This window comes from Ambystoma mexicanum, chromosome 6q, assembly GCF_040938575.1.
Source record: "Ambystoma mexicanum isolate Mex_15411 chromosome 6q, UKY_AmexF1_1, whole genome shotgun sequence".
Taxonomy (NCBI): domain Eukaryota; kingdom Metazoa; phylum Chordata; class Amphibia; order Caudata; family Ambystomatidae; genus Ambystoma; species Ambystoma mexicanum.
This window is the reverse complement of record NC_090937.1, coordinates 1,664,856,750-1,664,878,761: the sequence shown is the minus strand read 5'-3', so window position 1 is coordinate 1,664,878,761 and position 22,012 is coordinate 1,664,856,750. Positions and strand designations below refer to the sequence as shown.

The 22,012-nt window shown below is 48.1% G+C and overlaps 1 protein-coding gene across 5 annotated transcripts in view; it reads left to right on the top strand.

The window, feature by feature from the left end:
• LOXL3 (lysyl oxidase like 3) overlaps positions 1-22,012 on the top strand; it is a 476,927-nt gene that overhangs the window by 331,799 nt on the left and 123,116 nt on the right. For 3 of the 5 annotated variants that reach the window (XM_069632513.1, XM_069632514.1, XM_069632515.1), the window contains one exon: positions 9,787-10,006. In XM_069632513.1, coding sequence (XP_069488614.1) covers positions 9,787-10,006 — 220 coding nt within the window. Of the gene's footprint in view, positions 1-8,182; positions 8,237-9,786; positions 10,007-22,012 lie in introns of all 5 variants that reach the window. The other 2 variants (XM_069632512.1, XM_069632511.1) reach the window with 1 other exon arrangement.

Sequence of the window (22,012 nt, the reverse complement as noted above, 5' to 3'; positions counted from 1 at the left end):
CAATTAAATGGCTAAAGTTCTTTCTTGAGGGACATCATTCAGGTTTACTGGGGTGAAAACACCTCTGAAATTGAAATCACCTCATGTGGAGTCCCCCAGGTGGCATGTCTCTCTCCGCTAATTTCTTATATATACATTGTCCTTCTGTGTATGGATTTGGAGAATCTGGATCTATTCTTCTGTAATTATGCAGAGGATTCTCAGTTGGCACTCGAGATCAGTGGGAACCACGAAAACGATCAGAGAAAGCTGATTTGGCCTATCAGACCATCAAGGGCTGGATGAACACTAATTAGTTATGCCTAAACGCAGCCAAGATCGAGCTCATGCTCTATGGGTCTCGGCATGCCAGAGACAAGTTGAGCCAGGCCTTTGTAAGTTTGTAACGGCCAGCGTCTCCTGTGGTAAGGCAGCGCACAACACTGCGCCCTTGTCCTGCGCGAACTTAGTGAAAAGACTGTTGACGGGCCCCCCAAATGCAAGACCTGCTTATATTTTCTATTAAACAAGGTTCCTGTCTTCCCATTTGAAAGAGCCTCTCGCCTCCCTGGACATCCCTCAGATCCCCCACAGTTTGAGGTCCACTGGCCTAGAGAGAGTTTCAGTGATCTAGTAGTTTAAAGAGATTTTATTTCAGCCACTAGAGGGCTGTCAATGACCACTGACACTTTATTTCAGTTTCTAATGGCCCCCCCACTTCACACCAACAATTTATTTCAGACTCTGGCCGTGGTCTTTAAATTCTGATTGCCCTCCCTCCAGCCCAGGGGGCCTTGAGGGGTGCCCAGGGGAAGAAAGTATCTTTCAGAAGGGTGGGACAGGATTGTAACACACAGCACTAGAATTGCTGGCATTTAGAGGGCTCCAGAAACATTTCTTGTTTTATTGAAGAGGAACCAGCATAACAAAGTGCAGACATTCCTTCTCTGGAGAGGGATTCATGGAAACCAACATTTTATTTTAGTCTCTAGGGGTCTGCAACCTGCAGCTCCCCAGATGCTTGGGACTACGAGTCCCATGAATCCACCCCATTAACTACACTGGATAGGGTTTTTGGGAGTTGTGGTCCAAAACATCTGGAGAAGCAAATGTGGCAGCCCTGCAGAGGGAGGGAGCTCCCCGAGCACTGACACACTGGTTCAACCAATAGAGAGAGAGAGAGAGGTTATATGAGCCGATTCCTGCAATACCTGGGGGTTGCACAATGTTGGGTTGTCAGAAGGCTCTGCCAGTCACCTGACGGGACAGAGCGATCAAATAGAAGTAATAACCAAATTGGGGGGTCAGGGGTGGGGGAGGCCAAGACACTGTAAAGTCAATTAAAGGTTTGACACCACTCGAGGAAGCTTCACTTCAGCCAATCAGTCATCCCTGTTCCATTTCAACCAGTAGAGGGCGCACCTGGAGTACTTATGTTATGCTAGCCACCAGAGGGCACACACATTGCACTAATACAATACATTACTTTACCATTAGAGAGGAATCATTAAATACCAAAATATGATTACAGTCACTAGCAGATAGGTCTTAACCCTGTGGGTCAGAGAAGGACATTGGAGTGATGGAGTTGCTCGTGGGGGTGTTTCCTTTAAATATAAGTACTATCCTGTCGCTGTCATGTTGCATACTTGCATTGACACCTTAGCAGTCATCATGCATGCCTGCATTGATGCTGTAGCTGTCACCATGCATGCCTGCACTGATGCAATAGCCATCAACATGCATGCCTGCATTGATGCTGTAGCCTTCACCATGCATGCCTACATTGACACCTTAGCAGTCATCATGCATGCCTTCATTGATGCTGTAGCTGTCATCACGCATGTCTCCGTTGATCCTGTCGCTGTCATCGTGCATACCTGCATTGACACCTTAGCAGTCATCATGCATGCCTTCATTGATGCTGTAACCGTCACCATGCATGCCTGCATTGCTATTGTAGTTGCCACGTCATCTTGCATACCTGCATTGACACCTTAGCAGTCATCATGCATGCCTGCATTGATGCTGTAGCTGTCATCACGCATGCCTGCATTGATGCTGTAGCCATCACCATGCATGCCTGCATTGATGCTGTAGCCGTCACCATGCATGCCTGCATTGATATTGTATCTGCCATATCATCTTGCATACTTGCATTGACACCTTAGCAGTCATCATGCATGCCTGCATTGATGCTGTAGTTATCACCATGCATGACTGCATTGATGCTGTAGCTGTCATCATGCATGTCTCCATTGATCCCGTTGCTGTCATCTTGCATACCTGCATTGAAACCTTAGCAGTCATCATGCATGCCTTCATTGATGCTGTAGCTGTCATCACGCATGTCTCCATTGATCCTGTCGCTGTCATCGTGCATACCTGCATTGACACCTTAGCAGTCATCATGCATGCCTGCATTGATGCTGTAGCCGTCACCATGCATGCCTGCATTGCTATTGTAGTTGCCACGTCATCTTGCATACCTGCATTGACACCTTAGCAGTCATCATGCATGCCTGCATTGATGCTGTAGCTGTCATCACGCATGCCTGCATTGATGCTGTAGCCATCACCATGCATGCCTGCATTGATGCTGTAGCCGTCACCATGCATGCCTGCATTGATATTGTATCTGTCATATCATCTTGCATACTTGCATTGACACCTTAGCAGTCATCATGCATGCCTGCATTGATGCTGTAGTTATCACCATGTATGACTGCATTGATGCTGTAGCTGTCATCATGCATGTCTCCATTGATCCCGTTGCTGTCATCTTGCATACCTGCATTGACACCTTAGCAGTCATCATGCATGCCTGCATTGATGCTGTAGCTGTTATCACGCATGCCTGCACTGATGCCATAGCCATCATCATACGTGACTGCATTGATGCTGCAGCTTTAATCATGCACACCGGCATTGATGCCATAGCCATCACTGTTGTTAGGCAAAGTTGGTATGCAATGCCCTCTGGGAACACTACAAACAACTCTGACTACAGGTATAAGAAACCCAACCTTTGAAATAAGCTTGTACTACACAGTTTTGGTAGCGTGTTGAGCAGCCAGGCTTATCTCAAGAGGGGTCAATGTGAGCAGTAGTGGAGTTACACAGACATTTACAGTTACAAGTATTCAAATAAACTCTTACACTCAAGGTTTCTTGAATAAACAATTATTAATTTATTTATCAGTCAGTTAGAATAAGCCTTCTTCAAAAGGGAGCAATATAACAGTAATACTCAAATACACTTCATGAAATACACACTCTTAATATCTCTAAATCAGTAGATACCCTTTTGGGATGGCCTACAGGCACTACCTACACCTTCAAGTGGCTTCAATTGCTAGGGTGGTGGGGACATAAATATATCACTGTTGCATTTAGAATCATATAATAATAAGTCAAAGCAAAGGGTTAATTAGAACAAACAAGAGACCACAGATATTCTTAAGCAGGCAAATACTTTCAGATCCCCCAATAAGAGTCATTCAGTGAAAGAGGCTAAGCCAAAGTCAATGGGCAAAGGTCTATATGAGCTGAAGCACTTCTTTGCAGGTAAGTAGAAAGTCTTTGCACAGTGTTTTAGAAGTCTTTGAAGAAGAGAAGAATCAAATGTAGGGCCACAGGCTGATTAGGCTTGTGAGTAGTAGAAGATGCAAGCAACTCTACAGCAAGAGGTAAGTTCTCCCAGACTTTACAGTACCTTTTGGATTGAAGAAAAAGTGCATCAGATGACTTCTGTTCCTGAGCAGTTCCTGCAGATCTCACTGTTCCTGGGCCTCAGATGTGGGGACAAGAGGGAGGACTTCTGGGGACTCCTGCACTGCAATGGGACGTTTACCGCTCGCAAGCAGCAATCTTCAAATCAGTGGCTGTTCAGTGTTTCAGTGTTTCAGCTCCTCGCGTCTACCACAAATAGTAACACCGCGGTTCCTGGCTGTCGAGATGGGCTTTCATTGCTTCTGAGGTCCTGTACATTTTTGGGGGGGCTCAGGCTCAGTCAGTCCTGCTTCCTGTGAGTCTGGAGGATCTTCCTGGAGCTCTAGGCCAGCTTAAAAGCAACGCACACAATCTGGTGTTCCTCTCCCTGGCTATACGGTTTCCAGCAGAAACTCTGTGGAAATTCAACCAGCTCCGAGTTGGCTGTCCAGGTGGCTTACTTTGGAGTTGGTTGGTCCCTCCAACTCAAGGGGAGAAGTCGTCCTTGTAGGGGCTTCTCTGTCGATATGAATAGAGTTTCAGCACAGCAGCAGATCTTCACCGGGCAAACCAACGGTCCAACAGTTGCAGCAGGTGTCCTCTTCAAGTTCTTCTTCGGTTTCTTTGTCCAGTGGTCGACTCTGCCTCCCAAGCCAAAAGCCTCGCCTTTTTTTCAGTTGTCTCCCATTCATTACAGCCTAGCTATCAGTCCCCCAGCAGGGTGGCTGTCCTTACCAGACAGTCAGTCGGCCAATCACCTAGGAGACTAAGCACAGGGAGTTTCGGGCACCTCCCTCACTTCCTGCCTACCCCAGACACCCTGGAGCCAGAGACGAGCTTCACTCGTGAATCCCACCAACAGCAAAGCGAACAATGGGAACAAACCTGGTTAAGCGCGCAGAGTTAATCTCAAGAAGGACCTTTCCACAAAGAAATGGCAAAAAAAGAAGACCGGGCCATTTTGATGCAAATGGCACCCTTGGGTGCTTTACTGCAGCTGCAAACACAGCCCGCGGTAAATGCAAAATGGTAGTTCAAACGAAACCACTGCCACCAACCATTCAGGGAGAAAAGGGTAACATAAAAAATGTTACATGAGAAGCTAGACAAAGGGGATACTAGGTAACACCTCCAGCACCCTGTTGTAAGATAGTGTGTGCTGGGTCTAGAAAGTTACAAATGTAAGTAAAGTCACTTTCACTTTACTGCTCTTGGAAACAAGAGAAGGTATTTAACCCTTTGGGATGTCAGAAAGACTTCCCTGTGTCACTGCACTGAAGGTGCTGTGTGACACAATGTAAAGGATGATGCCTATGGAGACTCCACAACCAAACACAGAGTTCAAAATCACATTAAAATACACGAGAGAGTGGGAAAAAGGGTCTCACGCTCTCCAGGTTAAAAAAATCAAGTCCTCAATATCCAGCAAAGTTGCTGGGGGTCTCTAAGGTGGAGGGAATTAGCACATTTCTGAGGATTCTCCCTAACATCTGTGTTGCCTGTATCGATGCTGTCACTCTCATCATGCTTACGTGCATTGATTTACACAGGACCGGAGCTCCGGGCACTACCAAAGTGGGATCTCCAAGATGTTCCTTCAAAAAGCCCATTAAGGAGGTCCCCAAAGTTATGCAGGACTATGTGAAGACTGAGTGCCTTCAAAAGGGCAATAGCGATATTTTATTTATTTAGGCATCTAGGAACCCTTAAAACCAGGTGCTTTCACTTAAGGGAGTAAAAAGGGGCGAGGAGGGGAAACAGGGGAAGGGAGAGTATATTGTTTTAGTGGCTGAGTCTCATATGTGTTAAGCAAAGAGTTTTTTAGTGCTTTTCTGAAGGACCAGTACGATTGTTCTTCTCTCAGGTGTGGTGGTTCCATTGGCTGGCAGCTACGAAGACGCTGAGCCAATCACATGTCAGAAATCCTCCGACTTACATAGAGGGACTGGGAAAAAATGTGCTGCAACCTATCAACTTGTGGCTATTTACTGTGCCATGGTCAAGCTGCTGGCCAGTGACTGTGCCAAGGTCAGGCTGCTGGCCAGCTACTATGCCAAGGCCAGGCTGCTGGCCAGTGACTGTGCCAAGGCCAGGCTCCTGGCCAGTGGCTGTGCCAAGGCCAGGCTCCTGGCCAGTGGCTGTGCCAAGGCCACCCTGCTGGCCAGTGACTGTGCCAAGACCAGGACGCTGGCCAGTGACTGTGCCATGGGCAGTCAGCTGGCCAGTGACTGAGCCATGGTCAGGCTGCTGGCCAGTGACTGTGCCAAGGCCAGGCTGCTGGACAGTGACAGTGCCAAGGCTAGGCTGCTGGACAGTGACTGTGCCAAGGTCAGGCTGCTGGCCAGTGACAGTGCCATGGCCAGTCAGCTGGCCAGTGACTGAGCCAAGGTCAGGCTGCTGGCCAGTGACTGTGCCAAGGCCAGACTGCTGGCCAGTGACAGTGCCAAGGCTAGGCTGCTGGACAGTGACTGTGCCAAGGTCAGGCTGCTGGACAGTGACAGTGCCAAGGTCAGGCTGCTGGCCAGTGACAGTGCCATGGCCAGTCAGCTGGCCAGTGACTGAGCCAAGGTCAGGCTGCTGGCCAGTGACTGTGCCAAGGCCAGGCTGCTGGACAGTGACAGTGCCAAGGTCAGGCCGCTGGACAATTGATATTGATATTTTATTTCTATTGCGCTCGTACAAAAGTGTTTCAGAGCGCGACAAGGCAAGGGAGGGGAACCGGGGAGAACAAAACAGTGATTTTACTAGGCCCAGTGACATTGAGAACACGCAAGTGCATAGGAGAGGGGGAGGGGAAAAGTGCATGGAAGGCGGGAAAAGTGGAAAGTGCAGAGCAGAGGAGAGCAGATAAATAATAATAACTAAATAAATAATAAAGGCAACAAACAGTGGTAATGCAGCCAGCAAGTGGCAAGTGCTGGGTTTAAGGCAGCAGACAGGGTAGTTCTGATAAGTGCTGGAAGAAAAAGGGCGAGGGTGAACTGTATGGGTACAAATACAGACCCCAGTGCAAGGGGTGGCCCGGAGGCAGTGCGGAAGGGTGGCAGGGCGAGCAGGTACCTGGGCCTGGAGGACACAGGGTGGCCAGGTGCACGGTGCCAAGAGAGAACAGATCAGCAGGGGAGAGGGGAGCGAAGGCAGAAGAAAAGAGGAAGGTCTAGCGGTGCTTCCGGAACCGCAGAAAGTTTTAGTGTGGCAGGGAGGCTGTTCCAGAGGGAGACCCCGGCCGAAGACAGAGATCTACCCCCAGCTCGTTTCTTTGAAAAACGACTGACCCTGAGGGAGTTAGAGGTAGAGGAGTGAAGAGTTTGAGAGGGGAGGTATTTGTGGAGGGATAGCTGAAGGTATTTTGGACCAAGGCCCCAGAAAGCCTTATGGACAATGCAGAGGGTTTTGAATTTAATCCTTGTATCCACTGGGAGCCAATGGAGAGATTACAGAGCTTTACAGAGCTGGAGAGATACGATCCAAGGGCTTGAAGCCAAGGACAAGTCTCGCAGTCCTGTTCTGGATTAGTTGCCGAGGGCAGAGAGTAGAGGCAGGTAGATTTAGAAAGAGGCTGTTACAATAGTCCCACCTAGAGAGAACCATAGCTTAGGGGACAGTGAGCTTCTGGGGGAAGGAGAGGAAAGGCAGAGTACCTCTGAGGAGGTGCAGTAGGAAGTTTGACTTTTTAGAGACATCAGCGATGTGGGCGGAGAAGCAAAGTGTGGCGTCAAAGATGACCCTGAAGTTCTTAGCCTCGCAGGTGGGGGTAGGAGGAGGGCCAAGTGAGGCTAGCCAGAGAGTGAGGGGAAGGATGGTGAAGGTGTGCCGATGAGGAGGATCTCCGTCTTGCTGGCATTCAGACAAAGATCATTGGCTGTGCACCAATCTTGAATGGCAGTTAGGCAATCAGCGATGAGGGAGGGAGAGGAGGTGGCCGAGGGCAGCCGGAAAATGAGTTGAGTGTCATCAGCGTAGCACTGGAAATTTGAGCAGAAAATGGCAATGCAGTGGGCGAGAGTTGCCAGGTATTGGTTGAAAAGCCAGGGCGAGAGGTTAGACCCCTGGGGAACACCACAGGTAGAGAGGAAGATAGATGATAGGAAGGACCCCAATTGACAGTACCAAGGCCAGGCCTCTAGCCAGTGACTGTGCCAAGGCCAGGCCGATGACCAATGACTGTGCCAAGGTCAGACCTCTGGCCAGTCACACTGCCATGGTCAGGCCGTTGGCCAATGACTGTGCCAAGGTCAGGTCGTTCCCCAGTGACTGTGCCAAGGTCAGGCCGCTGGCCAGTGACTGTGTCAAGGTCAGGATGCTGGCCAATGTCAGTGCCAAGGTCAGGCTGCTGGCCAGTGACAGTGCCAAGGCAAGGCTGCTGACCAATGATTTGTACCTGCCCCGTTTCGTCATCTGTTGTCACATTACAATTAGTCATTTATTTACACTGAGCGTGTCTCTTTAATCGCCGGTTTGTGTACCATACCTATTTCTCTCTGTTTCACAGGCCCAAACCACCCCCCAAAAATAAGCCCAAAGAGGTCGTGAAATCCGCCAAGAGGTAAACTGAAGCGAGGCAGAGCATTGTGCAAACCTGGGGTTGCCATCTTCTCATGCTTTCCTGGCAGACAGCGTGGGTTACGGGCAGCAAATGTGAGGTCTGCGTATAACATAACAACGTATCACGACTTCCTATGAGGGTCGTATATGTTTCCTTTAAGAGCAGTACATGCAGGCTGCCTGGTAACACCCCATCAGGACTTCCTATGAGGATCGTATATGTTTCCTTTAAGAGCAGTACATGCAGGCAGCCTGGAAACACCCCATCAGGACTTCCTATGAGGATCGTATATGTTTGCTTTAAGAGCAGCACATGTAGGCTGCCTGGAAACATGGCGGGAGATAACATAGGGGCTGTCCCTCAAAGGCCACGGCAGGTGGCAACTCCTGGTTAGGATGCTGTATCCACCAGCATGGCAATGCTCCAATCTCTGTTGGCATGGAAGTGCCCATGCCTTTTTTTGCTTAGGCAACGGTGTCTCGGGAGATTATTAGGGGCAAGCGGAGCTGTATTTACCCTGGGGTTAGAAGGCGAGAGAATAGCGCTGTCTGACATGTTTCTGATATGGTCTGGTTGCTATGACGGTTGGGTGGTGGGGAGGGGAAGGGGGTCACAGAGGGGACGGCTTAGCAGGGAGGTAGGGGAATGTAGCTCTAATGTTGAAGTTGGTGTTATCCACCTGGAGTACTCCCATGAGAGGGGGGAAGTGTGTTACTAAATGAGGTAGAGAGCAGAGCCTTGGGGGACACCACAGTTCCTATATCCTGTTGGGGCAAAGAGTTGCAAAAGGTCATGTAATGAGCCAGAATTTGAATAAGTAGAATGTGTGATGAGCAGTCCCAGAATGGTAAACACTGCTTCAAGCTCTAGAAGGTCCAGGATGGGGAGTCACCAAAGCTGTCCGAGTGACTGCCTCCTGGCAGAGGGTAGGCCAGTGAATTGCCACCAGCTGGTGCTGCTGATCACAGGATTGTGGATAAAAAGCCACGGTGCACTGTCCGCATTTCATGGGTCAAGCGGGGCCTGGAGATCCTTTGGAGAATCTTAGCAGTTAGACGGTGTGGAGATTTGCAGGGCTGTGAGGGGAGCTGGTAAAAGGTCAGAATAGTTCTTTAGTGGATCGCGGGATCTGTAGCCACTGGACAAGTAGAAGCTCTTGGGCTCTTGGGATGGAAGGGGTCTGTGATTAGGTAAATGGGAGCAAGTTAAGAAGTGCCAGAGCTGTCATTCATGGTTACGGGTAGCACCCATCTCCAGAAAGGATCTGCGGGATGGGTCTGTTGCAGGAACTCACAGGAATGCAAACATGGTGAACTTTGATCATGTTGCCATCTGGTTCCCTAGACTCAGCTCCATGTTAGGCACCTCTTTCTCATGCTCCTCTCCTTTCCTTCACCTGTGCCACATGCTTCTTCTGTGTCGTGCCACCAACATCGCCATCCAATGCCTTCTCACATGCCTGATGGGTCTCCCGCTGAAAGTGGGCTAGGTGCCACACGGGATGGCACCGCCGCTGGTCTCACGGTTTCTCCCCTTGTCTTTTTATACAGGTTGTACACAGAGCGCCAGCAGCCCAACTACCGGATACACTCCGTGGCATGCACGGGCACCGAGGTCCACATCTCCGTTTGCCCCTTCGAGTTCTACAAGGGCAACATCACAGGCGTCTGCAAGGGAGGGATGCCCGCAGTGGCCAGCTGCCTAGCTGGTCCCCTTTTCTCCAGTGGCATCGGTATTAAGAAGAAGCAGCCACCGCAGCCACAGAGCCAGGTGAGCCATGCCATGAAGCATCGCCTCCCACTAGACACCCCCTCCACTGTAAGTGACGTGTAGATAAATACTTTATTTCAGTTTTCACCATTTACATCAGATAAAACACAGTAGAGTTCAGAATAAAAAAGAAAGTCACCATTGACCTCGAAAAAATACAATACTGTTCAGAGTACAAAAAAGGCATGTTAAAATGTACAAATAATTGCTAAAAACCTTGAATGGTCTATCCATACGTTTACAAGCCTCAGTAACTGCATACTTGCATAAACCGTTAATGAAGCAGGCAAAATGTATAGCATCAGGGACATGCCAAGTATTATTCACACTAAGAAGGCTCCTCAGCCACAGGCGTCTAAGATCTAGAAATATTCAACACACGATGAGAAATAAATGACATCCTCATCTGCCCACTTCCTCGGATACAAAGCTTTGTGTTAAACAACCACGTCATCCGGGCACTCAGTGGTAAGACATTCAAACGCACCATCTTTGCACCGGATCGCGAATGACACTTAGCGAGAAATGTTCACAATAAATGTGACAGCCCTCATCAAGTGGCCAAGTCAACATACATTTGCCATAGGCCAAATCAAATTCTCTCCTTCTGGCTTTCATAGACAATTGTCGTTTTGTGATCCGGCCCCCCACCCCTTAATTCACCAAAGGCAAGTCCCCATTTTTTGCACAATATGGAACACTTCTTATACTAGGGGTAAATAACATACATTGCCGCATTTGCTAATTCTTCCCCCATATCCGCAATATTAGGGTTCACCTCCGGGGTGGAATGTAGTTCACGAAAATGCTCTAAAAACCTACATTCATCCTGAACACCAATATTTGGAACCCCAGACTCCAACGCAAGGCTGACTTCACATCCCTGCCACTGTGGTGGGGTCCACTGAGTTATAGAACCCATGAGCTCCCTCCAAGTCATGTGAAGTAAAGCATTTGGTGTCCAAAAAACAAATGGAGCTTAACAAAATGGCAGTTACTGACCCTATGTGATGCAGAGCACTCCAAAAAACACACCAATGACCTCCCTCTCTGAAGCATGAGGAATGTATCAATGAATGGTAGCGCAACTGTAAAGAAATACACTTCAGTGGCCTGTTTGATTGTGTTTGGTAAACCTGCCCCATTGCTCCAAACGTAAGGATGGAAACCTGCACCACACCAATGATCCCCAATGAGGGTGAAACATGTTTGCCACTGACTGTTGCAGCCTTGCTAGTTGTTGGCCAAGGACTGATGAAGCTATGTATAAATAACATTGTCCTATATGTAAACGACAAATTCTAGTATGGAATGACAAGAAAAAAGTTTGGACGAGGTATCTCGTCCTTGGGATTACCTCCCTGGTGCCAAGGACGAGATAGCTCGTCCTTGGAACTTAAGGGGTTAATGAAGGAGAAAATGTTAGAGGGCTTTGAATGGTGAAATACCGAAATCACCAAAAAAGGCATTGGCACTGGTGGGGGGAACCCATGCAGTTAAACGGTTAATGGCTGCATACCCACAATGCTTTGCACTGTGAACTGCAGATGACCTCCCAACGAGAGCGGCAGGTGGCATGTGTGGCTTCATACCTGAAATGTCCTCTTCTTTTCTGATAGAAGCAAAGCTTTAGGTTGATTTCATCAGATCTATTTGGTCGGTGGAGAATTGGTCATTTTTTTGTATCAGGTTCATTTTGCCACATATGTATGCAGGGGAAGACCCCAAAGCCTCCCCCTTTACGCCCTCTACATCAATGATACCCCTAAACTCACCCCCCACATATAAATGCGACAAAAAGCGTCAAGTAAATCTCGACCAATTCTCTTGCGATCAAATCTCCAGGGCAGTAATCTACAAATCCCGAAGCATGACTCCAGGGCAGTAATCTACAAATCCCGAAGCATGACTCCAGGGCAGTAATCTACAAATCCCGAAGCATGACACCAGGCAGTAATCTACAAATCCCGAAGCATGACACCAGGCAGTAATCTACAAATCCCGAAGCATGACTCCAGGGCAGTAATCTACAAATCCCGAAGCATGACACCAGGCAGTAATCTACAAATCCCGAAGCATGACACCAGGCAGTAATCTACAAATCCCGAAGCATGACACCAGGCAGTAATCTACAAATCCCGAAGCATGACACCAGGCAGTAATCTACAAATCCCGAAGCATGACACCAGGCAGTAATCTACAAATCCCGAAGCATGACACCAGGCAGTAATCTACAAATCCCGAAGCATGACACCAGGCAGTAATCTACAAATCCCGAAGCATGACACCAGGCAGTAATCTACAAATCCCGAAGCATGACACCAGGCAGTAATCTACAAATCCCGAAGCATGACACCAGGCAGTAATCTACAAATCCCGAAGCATGACACCAGGCAGTAATCTACAAATCCCGAAGCATGACACCAGGCAGTAATCTACAAATCCCGAAGCATGACACCAGGCAGTAATCTACAAATCCCGAAGCATGACACCAGGCAGTAATCTACAAATCCCGAAGCACGACACCAGGCAGTAATCTACAAATCCCGAAGCATGACACCAGGCAGTAATCTACAAATCCCGAAGCATGACACCAGGCAGTAATCTACAAATCCCGAAGCATGACTCCAGGGCAGTAATCTACAAATCCCGAAGCATGACTCCAGGGCAGTAATCTACAAATCCCGAAGCATGACACCAGGCAGTAATCTACAAATCCCGAAGCATGACACCAGGCAGTAATCTACAAATCCCGAAGCATGACTCCAGGGCAGTAATCTACAAATCCCGAAGCATGACACCAGGCAGTAATCTACAAATCCCGAAGCATGACACCAGGCAGTAATCTACAAATCCCGAAGCATGACACCAGGCAGTAATCTACAAATCCCGAAGCATGACACCAGGCAGTAATCTACAAATCCCGAAGCATGACACCAGGCAGTAATCTACAAATCCCGAAGCATGACACCAGGCAGTAATCTACAAATCCCGAAGCATGACACCAGGCAGTAATCTACAAATCCCGAAGCATGACACCAGGCAGTAATCTACAAATCCCGAAGCATGACACCAGGCAGTAATCTACAAATCCCGAAGCATGACACCAGGCAGTAATCTACAAATCCCGAAGCACGACACCAGGCAGTAATCTACAAATCCCGAAGCATGACACCAGGCAGTAATCTACAAATCCCGAAGCATGACACCAGGCAGTAATCTACAAATCCCGAAGCATGACACCAGGCAGTAATCTACAAATCCCGAAGCATGACACCAGGCAGTAATCTACAAATCCCGAAGCATGACACCAGGCAGTAATCTACAAATCCCGAAGCATGACACCAGGCAGTAATCTACAAATCCCGAAGCATGACACCAGGCAGTAATCTGCAAATCCCGAAGCATGACACCAGGCAGTAATCTGCAAATCCCGAAGCATGACACCAGGCAGTAATCTACAAATCCCGAAGCATGACACCAGGCAGTAATCTACAAATCCCGAAGCATGACACCAGGCAGTAATCTACAAATCCCGAAGCATGACACCAGGCAGTAATCTACAAATCCCGAAGCATGACACCAGGCAGTAATCTACAAATCCCGAAGCATGACACCAGGCAGTAATCTACAAATCCCGAAGCATGACACCAGGCAGTGATCTACAAATCCCGAAGCATGACACCAGGCAGTAATCTACAAATCCCGAAGCATGACACCAGGCAGTAATCTACAAATCCCGAAGCATGACACCAGGCAGTAATCTACAAATCCCGAAGCATGACACCAGGCAGTAATCTACAAATCCCGAAGCACGACACCAGGCAGTAATCTACAAATCCCGAAGCACGACACCAGGCAGTAATCTACAAATCCCGAAGCATGACACCAGGCAGTAATCTACAAATCCCGAAGCATGACACCAGGCAGTAATCTACAAATCCCGAAGCATGACACCAGGCAGTAATCTACAAATCCCGAAGCATGACACCAGGCAGTAATCTACAAATCCCGAAGCATGACACCAGGCAGTAATCTGCAAATCCCGAAGCATGACACCAGGCAGTAATCTACAAATCCCGAAGCATGACACCAGGCAGTAATCTACAAATCCCGAAGCATGACACGATTACATTCCATACACTTGAATCCAGCTTGTGGACACGTCGTGCTCTTTCGACAGAGAGGGATAGCCCAGCAGGTTCATGCACGTGCCTCACAGATCGATACGATGGGTATGGATGAGTTGCACTGATATGTTGGTGGGGAAGTGCTACAGAAAATGTAGTGTGTTAGCAATCTACGATATATTGAAGGGCCATTATAACAATGAGGGAGATTGTGAAGCTGAGGAGGCTGGTGCTGAGGTTAGGTTTCTAAAGTACTTTGCCGCAGTTAATCTTTCATAGGTCATCCACCATCAGGCCTCGCGGATCCTCTGCTGTACCTTCCACAGCGTGCTTCATATGCAGCCCAGAGCACAGCAGCCGTGACAGCAGCCGAGAAGTCCACAGCAGCACTGCCCAGCAAAAATAACATCAACATAAGCTTGAAAGCTTAAATGTGTACAGAAAAAGGCACTCTGTGCACTGCATCCATCTCTTACTGGTATTCAGACTCATTCAAAAGTCTCGAGAAACAAATGGCTCAACTGTGATGGCCAGTGTAGGGTAGGAATTGAGCAGGAACTCCCCTGAACAGAGATCTGGGAACATGTGTCTGGCCAAATCTCCACTCCAGGCAGTGTGACCACCTGCCTACCTGGCATGCAAAGCCCATCAGCTTGCCCCCACAATACTCGCGTAGGCCTCTGTCTGCCTACTCCTCTCCAACTCTCTAATCCTTCTTTTCGTAAGGTTCCTTCCAAAATAGCCTTCATGTGCTAAATCCATGATCCTCTTCCTTAAGGTTGCAGGTGGAATTACTCGGTCACCCCTAAAAACACACACAGGGTCTTCCGCAATCTCATTCTGAATGTGCGCTTATTCTTTTAGGGCATGATCAATCTTCTCCCATCTTTCCTGTACAGCCTGACGCAGTGATCTTTGTTCAGGGTCCTCGGAAGATGCTCGAGCCCACTCTTTCATCGAGACCCCTGGTTCAATATGTGCAATTATGCATTCCATGACCTTTACATCGATTTGGTCCTCATCCTGTTCTCTATCATCCTATGGTAGTCTGGAGAAGCAATCCGCAATGACATTCAGTTTGCCAGGCATGTACACTACTCTCACATTAAATTGCATTATGTCAAGAATCCACCGGAGAATTCTAGGGGAAACTAAGTGTGGATTCTTTGAATTTAAGATGTGTATCAGCGGCTTGTGATCAGTCTTGACGGTTACTGGAAGACCCCATATCAATCCCCTAAGATGCTACAGAATCCATTTCACTCCTAGGGCTTCCTTTTCTATAGTTGAATAATTCAGCTCTTCCGCCTTCAGTACACGCGAAGCAAAGACAATTGGTACTATAGCATTATTTTGAACTTGCTGCAGCACGCCACCCAGGCCAACCTTACTGGCATCAACTGTTAGCGGCTGTGCTGCTGAACATTCTGAGTGTTGGTGCACCGTTTATGACCTTCTTTAGGTTCTGCAGTTCCTTTTGGCACTCTTCAGACCACACAAATCTTGTTGACTTTTCCATGAGTGCTCTCATGTGCTGCGTTCTGTCCGTAAAATGTGGTACAAATTTCGAATAGTATTCTCCTAACCCCAAAAACCTACGCATTTGCTCTTTATTTGAAGGAGCAGACATATTTGATATCAATTTTTATTTTATTGTTTGCTTGTTAGGCACTTATACAGCAAGTAAAATACTGTTTCAAAGCGCCCACAGGGTGAAGGAGGCAACAAGGGAGTGAAACACATTACAAAACACAATATTTAAGAGCAGTGGGAGGAAAAAGTCAAACGGACGAACTTACTATGCCCTGTGAGTATTCAGAATGTGCAAGTGCAGCAAGGAAGTGGGCATAGAGGGTAAGTGCTGATGGGTCCGAGATCATGGGTGAGCCACAGATGAAGTGCTATGATTCCTGAGTGCTACACGGCCAGAGCCACGTCCGGTTTAAGTGCGAACCTCCGGGGCGGACGGAATGCCAATGCAAGTGCTGAGGGTAGACAGCAGCTGGGCCGATTTGGTGTGGGAGGTCAGGGGCCCGAGGATGCATAAAGGCCCCATACACCAGTCACAGCAACTGTGGGATTAGCAGAGGAGAGTGGAAGGGAAGGAGGAGGTAAAGTGGAAAGTCTTCAAGAGCTTCTGGAATTTAAGAAAGTCCAGCCTAAGGCGCAGAGAAAGGTGGAGGCTGTTCTATAGGAAGGAGTCGGCTATGGAAAGCGAAAGACGCCTACCCTTTGTTTAGCAAAATGCTTCAGACAGAAAGAGTTGGTGCCAGAGGAAGTAGTGGTCTAGAGGGAGAGTATTTAGAAAGATAAAGTTGAAGATAGTGTGGTCCCCGGGCACAGACAGCCGTGTGGATGATGCAGAGGGATTTGAATTTAATCCGTGCAGCAACCGGAGCCAGTGAAGACTTTTTAGGGTAAGAGAGATGCAGTCTCGGTTCTTAAGGCCAAGGATAAGTGTTGCTGCCCTATTCTGGATTAGCTGGAGACGCAGAGTGGGGTTTCGACCAGACTCCTTTTCGGGCTAATTCCTTCAGAATTTATGATGTGTCCCAAATATGTCACTTCTCTCACTTTAATTCTGCACTTATTAATCCTCAATATAAGTCCTTTTTTTTGTATGATCGGCAGAACTCCTAAAGGTTTGGTGTTGTGTTCCTCTTCTGTCATGGTTGCAATTAGAATATCATCCTGAAAGTAGCCTATGTCATTGAGGCCCCAAAAAGGCTGTTGCATCAACCTTTGCAAAACTGCTGCAGCAGATGCTAGGCCAAAAGGCATGCACCGATTTCTGATCACTCCAAGGGGAGTGACAAATGAAGTTAAGTGCTTTGAATTCTCATCTAAAACCACTTGACGGTATGCTGACAACAGGTCAAGTGTAGTAAAGCACTTCATGGATGTTAACATCTCATTTATATTTGCAAAGGGTGCCTTTCAATCCAAATACTAGCATTAAGATCCCGTAGGTCAACACACATCCTTATGCAATTATATGGTTTGTGTACAATTACAATCGGGAATAACCACTTAGAGGACTCAATCGGTTCTATGATCATCTGTTCACAAAGCTTCGTCAAGTCATTCTGTAATGCTTCTCTTGTCCCAACCGTAATGTTTCGCACTCTGTGCGCAATTGGTTTGGCACCTCTCTTCAGTGCAATCCTATATTTCAAACCTCTAAGCATCCCAATGTTCTCATTGAATACTAAAGGAAAAGTATTTTCTAGTCCTTCAGTGGTATTAAAGTCTTCACTAGACACACACGGGGTCGCTTCACCTAGGCGTATCTTTATCTGGAAGGCTGCCTGTGCCTCCCACCCTACCACATTTTCTGCCACATATAACTTACAGTACGTTTCTCTACCTTTAAAATTGAGGTGAACCCATTTATAACCCATGATGTTTATGGGACTCTTGCCAAACCCTGTGGCTCTGATACTGGTTGTTCTCAAGTCTTCTGGTCCCCCATTGAACTGTTTTGTGTATGTTTGAACATCCACTATTGTGTAGAGCGAACCAGTGTCCACCATCACTGGTATAGGTATCTCATTGATATTCATGCACACCCATGGACCTCTCTTTCCTTCTGAGCAGATTATCAATATTTGCACTTCCTGTTCTTCTCTGTAACTCGATATGGATGACAGGCTACTTGGCCCACCTATTTCTTCCAAAGCTCAAATATTGACATTACTTGGGCAGTTACCTCCCTTGTATGTTCTGCTACTTGAGCCCATTCTTATCATTATTCAAGACTGAAAATGGGCACCCGCTCTAGATGTTGACTAGTGATAAATGGCTCTTGGCTGTAGGATATGGTGTGCTGTATGTATGTGAAGAATTAAGGGGGCAAGTGACTTTTTATGCCTCGCTAGTATCTAGCAATTTTAAAATTTGACTCCATGTACATTAAAGCCCCTACTCCACCAGCGCTGCAGGAGCAGCACTCTCCAAATGAACTTTACGCACAGATGACCCGGAGCTCTTGGAGAGCATCGGATCTCCTATTATTCTCCTTAGGCTGAACTGATTTGTCAGCCTGCGCCCTGTTACGTCAGCCTGCACGAGAAGCAGGTACGTACCCAAAACAACATTTGCCGTCGAATCTTGCCATCGACAACGTGCTTTGTAAGCTGTGGAACGCACCAACAGTTTTTCAAAATGGCTGGCGCAATCACTGCATACTCTTTGATGTTGTGCGTTGCCTAGCAACAGGCATTCTTTTATATGCAATCCGCACGGCCGGCAGGTGGAAGCCGGCCCACACAAGAAGGAATGCGGAAAAAGGCCCTGTTTGTCCCGGTCCGCCTCAGGTACGCTTCCCACCCTGTGATGCTGTTATGTGCCCCCCTCCACCCCTGTTTCCCCGTGTTGCTGTTATGTGACCCCCACTCCGCTGTTCCCCATGATGCTGTTATGTGCCCAACCCCCCGTTCCCCGTGATGATATGTGTCCCCCACACCCCTGTTCCCCGAGATGATATGTGCCCCCACCCCTCCCTGTTCCCCCGTGAAGCTGTTATGTGCCCCCCACCCCCTCCCCTGTTCCCCAGTGATGCTGGTATGTGCCCTCAAGCTCACTGTGATGCTGTTATGTCTCTCCCTGTTCCCCTGTGATTCAGTTATGTGCCCCCAGCCCCCTCGTCCCCTGTGATCCTGTTATGGGCCCCCCACCCCACGTGTTCCCTGTGATGCTGTTATGTGCCCCCTCACCCCTCCCTGTTCCTCTGTGATGCTGTTATGTCCCCCCACACCTCCCTGTTCCATGGGATGCTGTTATGTGACCCCACCCCTCCCTGTTCCTCTGTGATGCTGTTATGTGCCCCCCACACCCCCCTGATCCCCTGTGATGCTGTTATGTGCCCCCCTCCCCCTTCTTGCCCCCTGATGTCCCCCCCTCATCCCATTCCACCAAGCCCGAAAGTGCCTGCATAATTGGCGTTTGGATAAATAAGATCGGCCAGGCCTCTCACCTCTGGCTAACAGGACCATCTCGCTTCAGCACTCCCCCGTCTCTCCTTCAGTGTAACTGTGATGGATTGCCATTTGGCAAGGGTGTGAAAGCTCTGACTTTAGTGATTTGTATTAAATAATAAAAGGATGCACGTAATTCTATCTCTAAAAGGGTAATCTGCTGACCAGATTTCCCTTTTTTAAGCTCCATGCCAAAAAGCATAGTCTGCACCTGTGACCTGCTGCATCAATATCCTGAGTCGTAGCGCCTGCTCTACCCGCGGCACCGCGCAGGTCCTGAGATCACAGATGCCCATGTGACAGCGACAGTGACAGAAAAGCCTCTGCCGCACAGGGGCAAAATTTAAGATATGCCCCATGAATCAAAACTAGGATGATCATGAGTACCCCATGCTATGCCTGAGTTTAGGCATAGTGATTGGCACTACTTATGATCATGGACGCCACATCCAAATAATTTTTCAGCTCCTGTGAGTCAGCTCTGCTGTGGAAGGGAATGTGTATTTGGATCCAATGGGCTGATACTGCCAATCGCCAGGACAGAAACCCAGAGGGCACATCCTCTATTTGAATCCCTTTGTGAGGGCTGGTAACAGCCTCACCCAGAGACAGCTGTACAGCAGGCAGCTGTCCTGGACCAAGGTATCAAAGGAGCATGCCCATTCAGGAGGAGTAGCCTCACACTAGGGTGCTGCATGTCTAAAAGTCTTTGTTGTTAGTAAGGAGGGAAGGGGCGGGAGTAGGATAGGCAGGAGGGCTCTGGTCACTGGAGGAAGATTTGCACCCTCCTGTTTCTAGCTGTCTCTCTTTCCTTTCCTGTCCCCTCCACTTCCTCTGGAGCAAAGCAGTTTGGGTGTAACATCAACAGGGCAAAGTCCACTCTGGTCAGGAGCAGGGATTAGTCTGCTAAAGCAGGCTAGCTCTAGGCCAATCACCTAAGGACTTGTGCCTTTAAAGGTAGGGGTCTCTCATCCCTTCAGCAAATTCCTCTCAGTGCCTCTCGGATTCTCTAAGGCTGCAGAGCCGCCCTGAAAAACCCATTTGGACTTCCTTTGGGAGAGTTGTACTTTCCAAAGCCCTCAGCCTCAGGTGAAGAAGGACCTGTCCAAGACAGAAGGAAGAACTGTACTGTCTCCTAAGCACTCCCAGGGAACATCGGGAGTGACCAGTGCTGTGGACAAGCACCAGCCCCTCTGCACAGATCTCCAAGCTGGGGAAACAACTTGAACGGAAGCATCCTGTCCTCAAGTCCCATGTGGAGGCCTCACAGCAACCGGAAGGCCAGACCTGCGAAAGCTAACTGTTTTACCACACTTGCTCTGTGTTCCGTGCATCTTGTACCATAGGGAAGGCGCAGCCGCTGCTGTCTGCGTTCCTCCAACCAGCTGAACTATTTGCTTGCATCTAAACCAACTCAGCACTGCATCGTGTCCTTGCAAAGCATGTCTCCTGCTCGGCCGGAAGCGACTGCTCAATGCCAGAACCCGAATCGAATCCCTGGGAAGTCGCTTGTAAACTCTAACCGGGGCTTACAACCATGGTTCAGCCCAGCCAGCCCATGAACTACCGTCTAATTGATCCTACATCAACAAGCCCAAGATCACCACTTCATCGACCGTCGCCAGCTGATTCGAATCGCTGGAGTGCCACTCATTGACCCATCCCAGCAGCTAATGCCAGATACGGCCTAGCCAACTGCAAAGTGTTCCTGTGACCGCCAGACCTGCATCCTTGAAAAGCCGCAGCACCCCAAAAACTGAATCCAGCTACTGTTGACTCTGAACTGCCCTCATGGTCCACTTGGACCGTAGAGACTGGTTAGGTCACGATCACTCCTGTTTTCTACAAGATATCCTTTTTATGATAGTACCTTACCTACCACCCCTGAAACTACACTCAGAGTGTCACTTTCTACAGTCTATTGTATCTTCTCTGTTCTTCCTTTGGGGTGAGCCTTTGTGCAGTCATCTCTTTTAGTTCTACAAGCAGATGGTGTGTTTGATTGGACATTCCCTTCGTTTTGGATGGTTATATTGTGTTGTTTGGGTCACTACTGGTTCACCATAACACCCTTCTTAAGCGCATAGCCTTCCCTCTGCCCACGTTAACGCAAAAGGCGAAGGAGGTATATCTCTTAATTTTCCCTGTTTTACCTTTAAGATTGTGTTGGGTTTTTGGTTTGTAGAAATGGTGAGGGCTGAGTGAGCCAGTTTACTCATCCTACTCATCCATGTGTAATCCAATTCGTCACACTGGTGGCAGCGGTGGGATTCGAACCCAGATCGTGCTTACAGCTCAGCCAGCCAAAACAAAATTGTGCATTTAACGTTAGATTCACTGTCAAGGCTCTTGTGGTGAGTCAGAAGAAGCACTCAGACCACCCACTGACATGTTCTTAGGAATCCTTATTTAAAAGAAAAAGAGAACTCCTAACTTGCCCTATTTCTATGAGGGAAGTTCCATACCTAAAACAAAACTAAAACTAAGGGTGCTCGTCAGAGAAAACAGTCCTTGGTCCAAAATCCTATCCAACTAATCTGGCCCTACCACGTAGGAAAACTGAACTAAAGAGAAAGGCTGCAGCAATTACCTCTTTCCTTGGCTTCTGCCTGGCCCAATCACTTGGATGCTCCATTGATAGTTCCAAGTTTGTTGATATTAAACAACAACCAAGATCCCATCTTTCTTGCAGCCTTTGTTAGCCCAAATAAAAAATTCCTTCTTATGGTTCCCTCTTCATACAAGGGCTTTTCTTAAGACCTTTCCAAGGTCTCTTTTACCACAAGTCTCTTTATTATTTATTTTTTAAATCTCTTTATTAATGTTATCAAGACATATTACAAAGTAAACAACAATCTAACCCCCCCCCCATTCCACCCCATAACCCGCTCTCGTCCCAG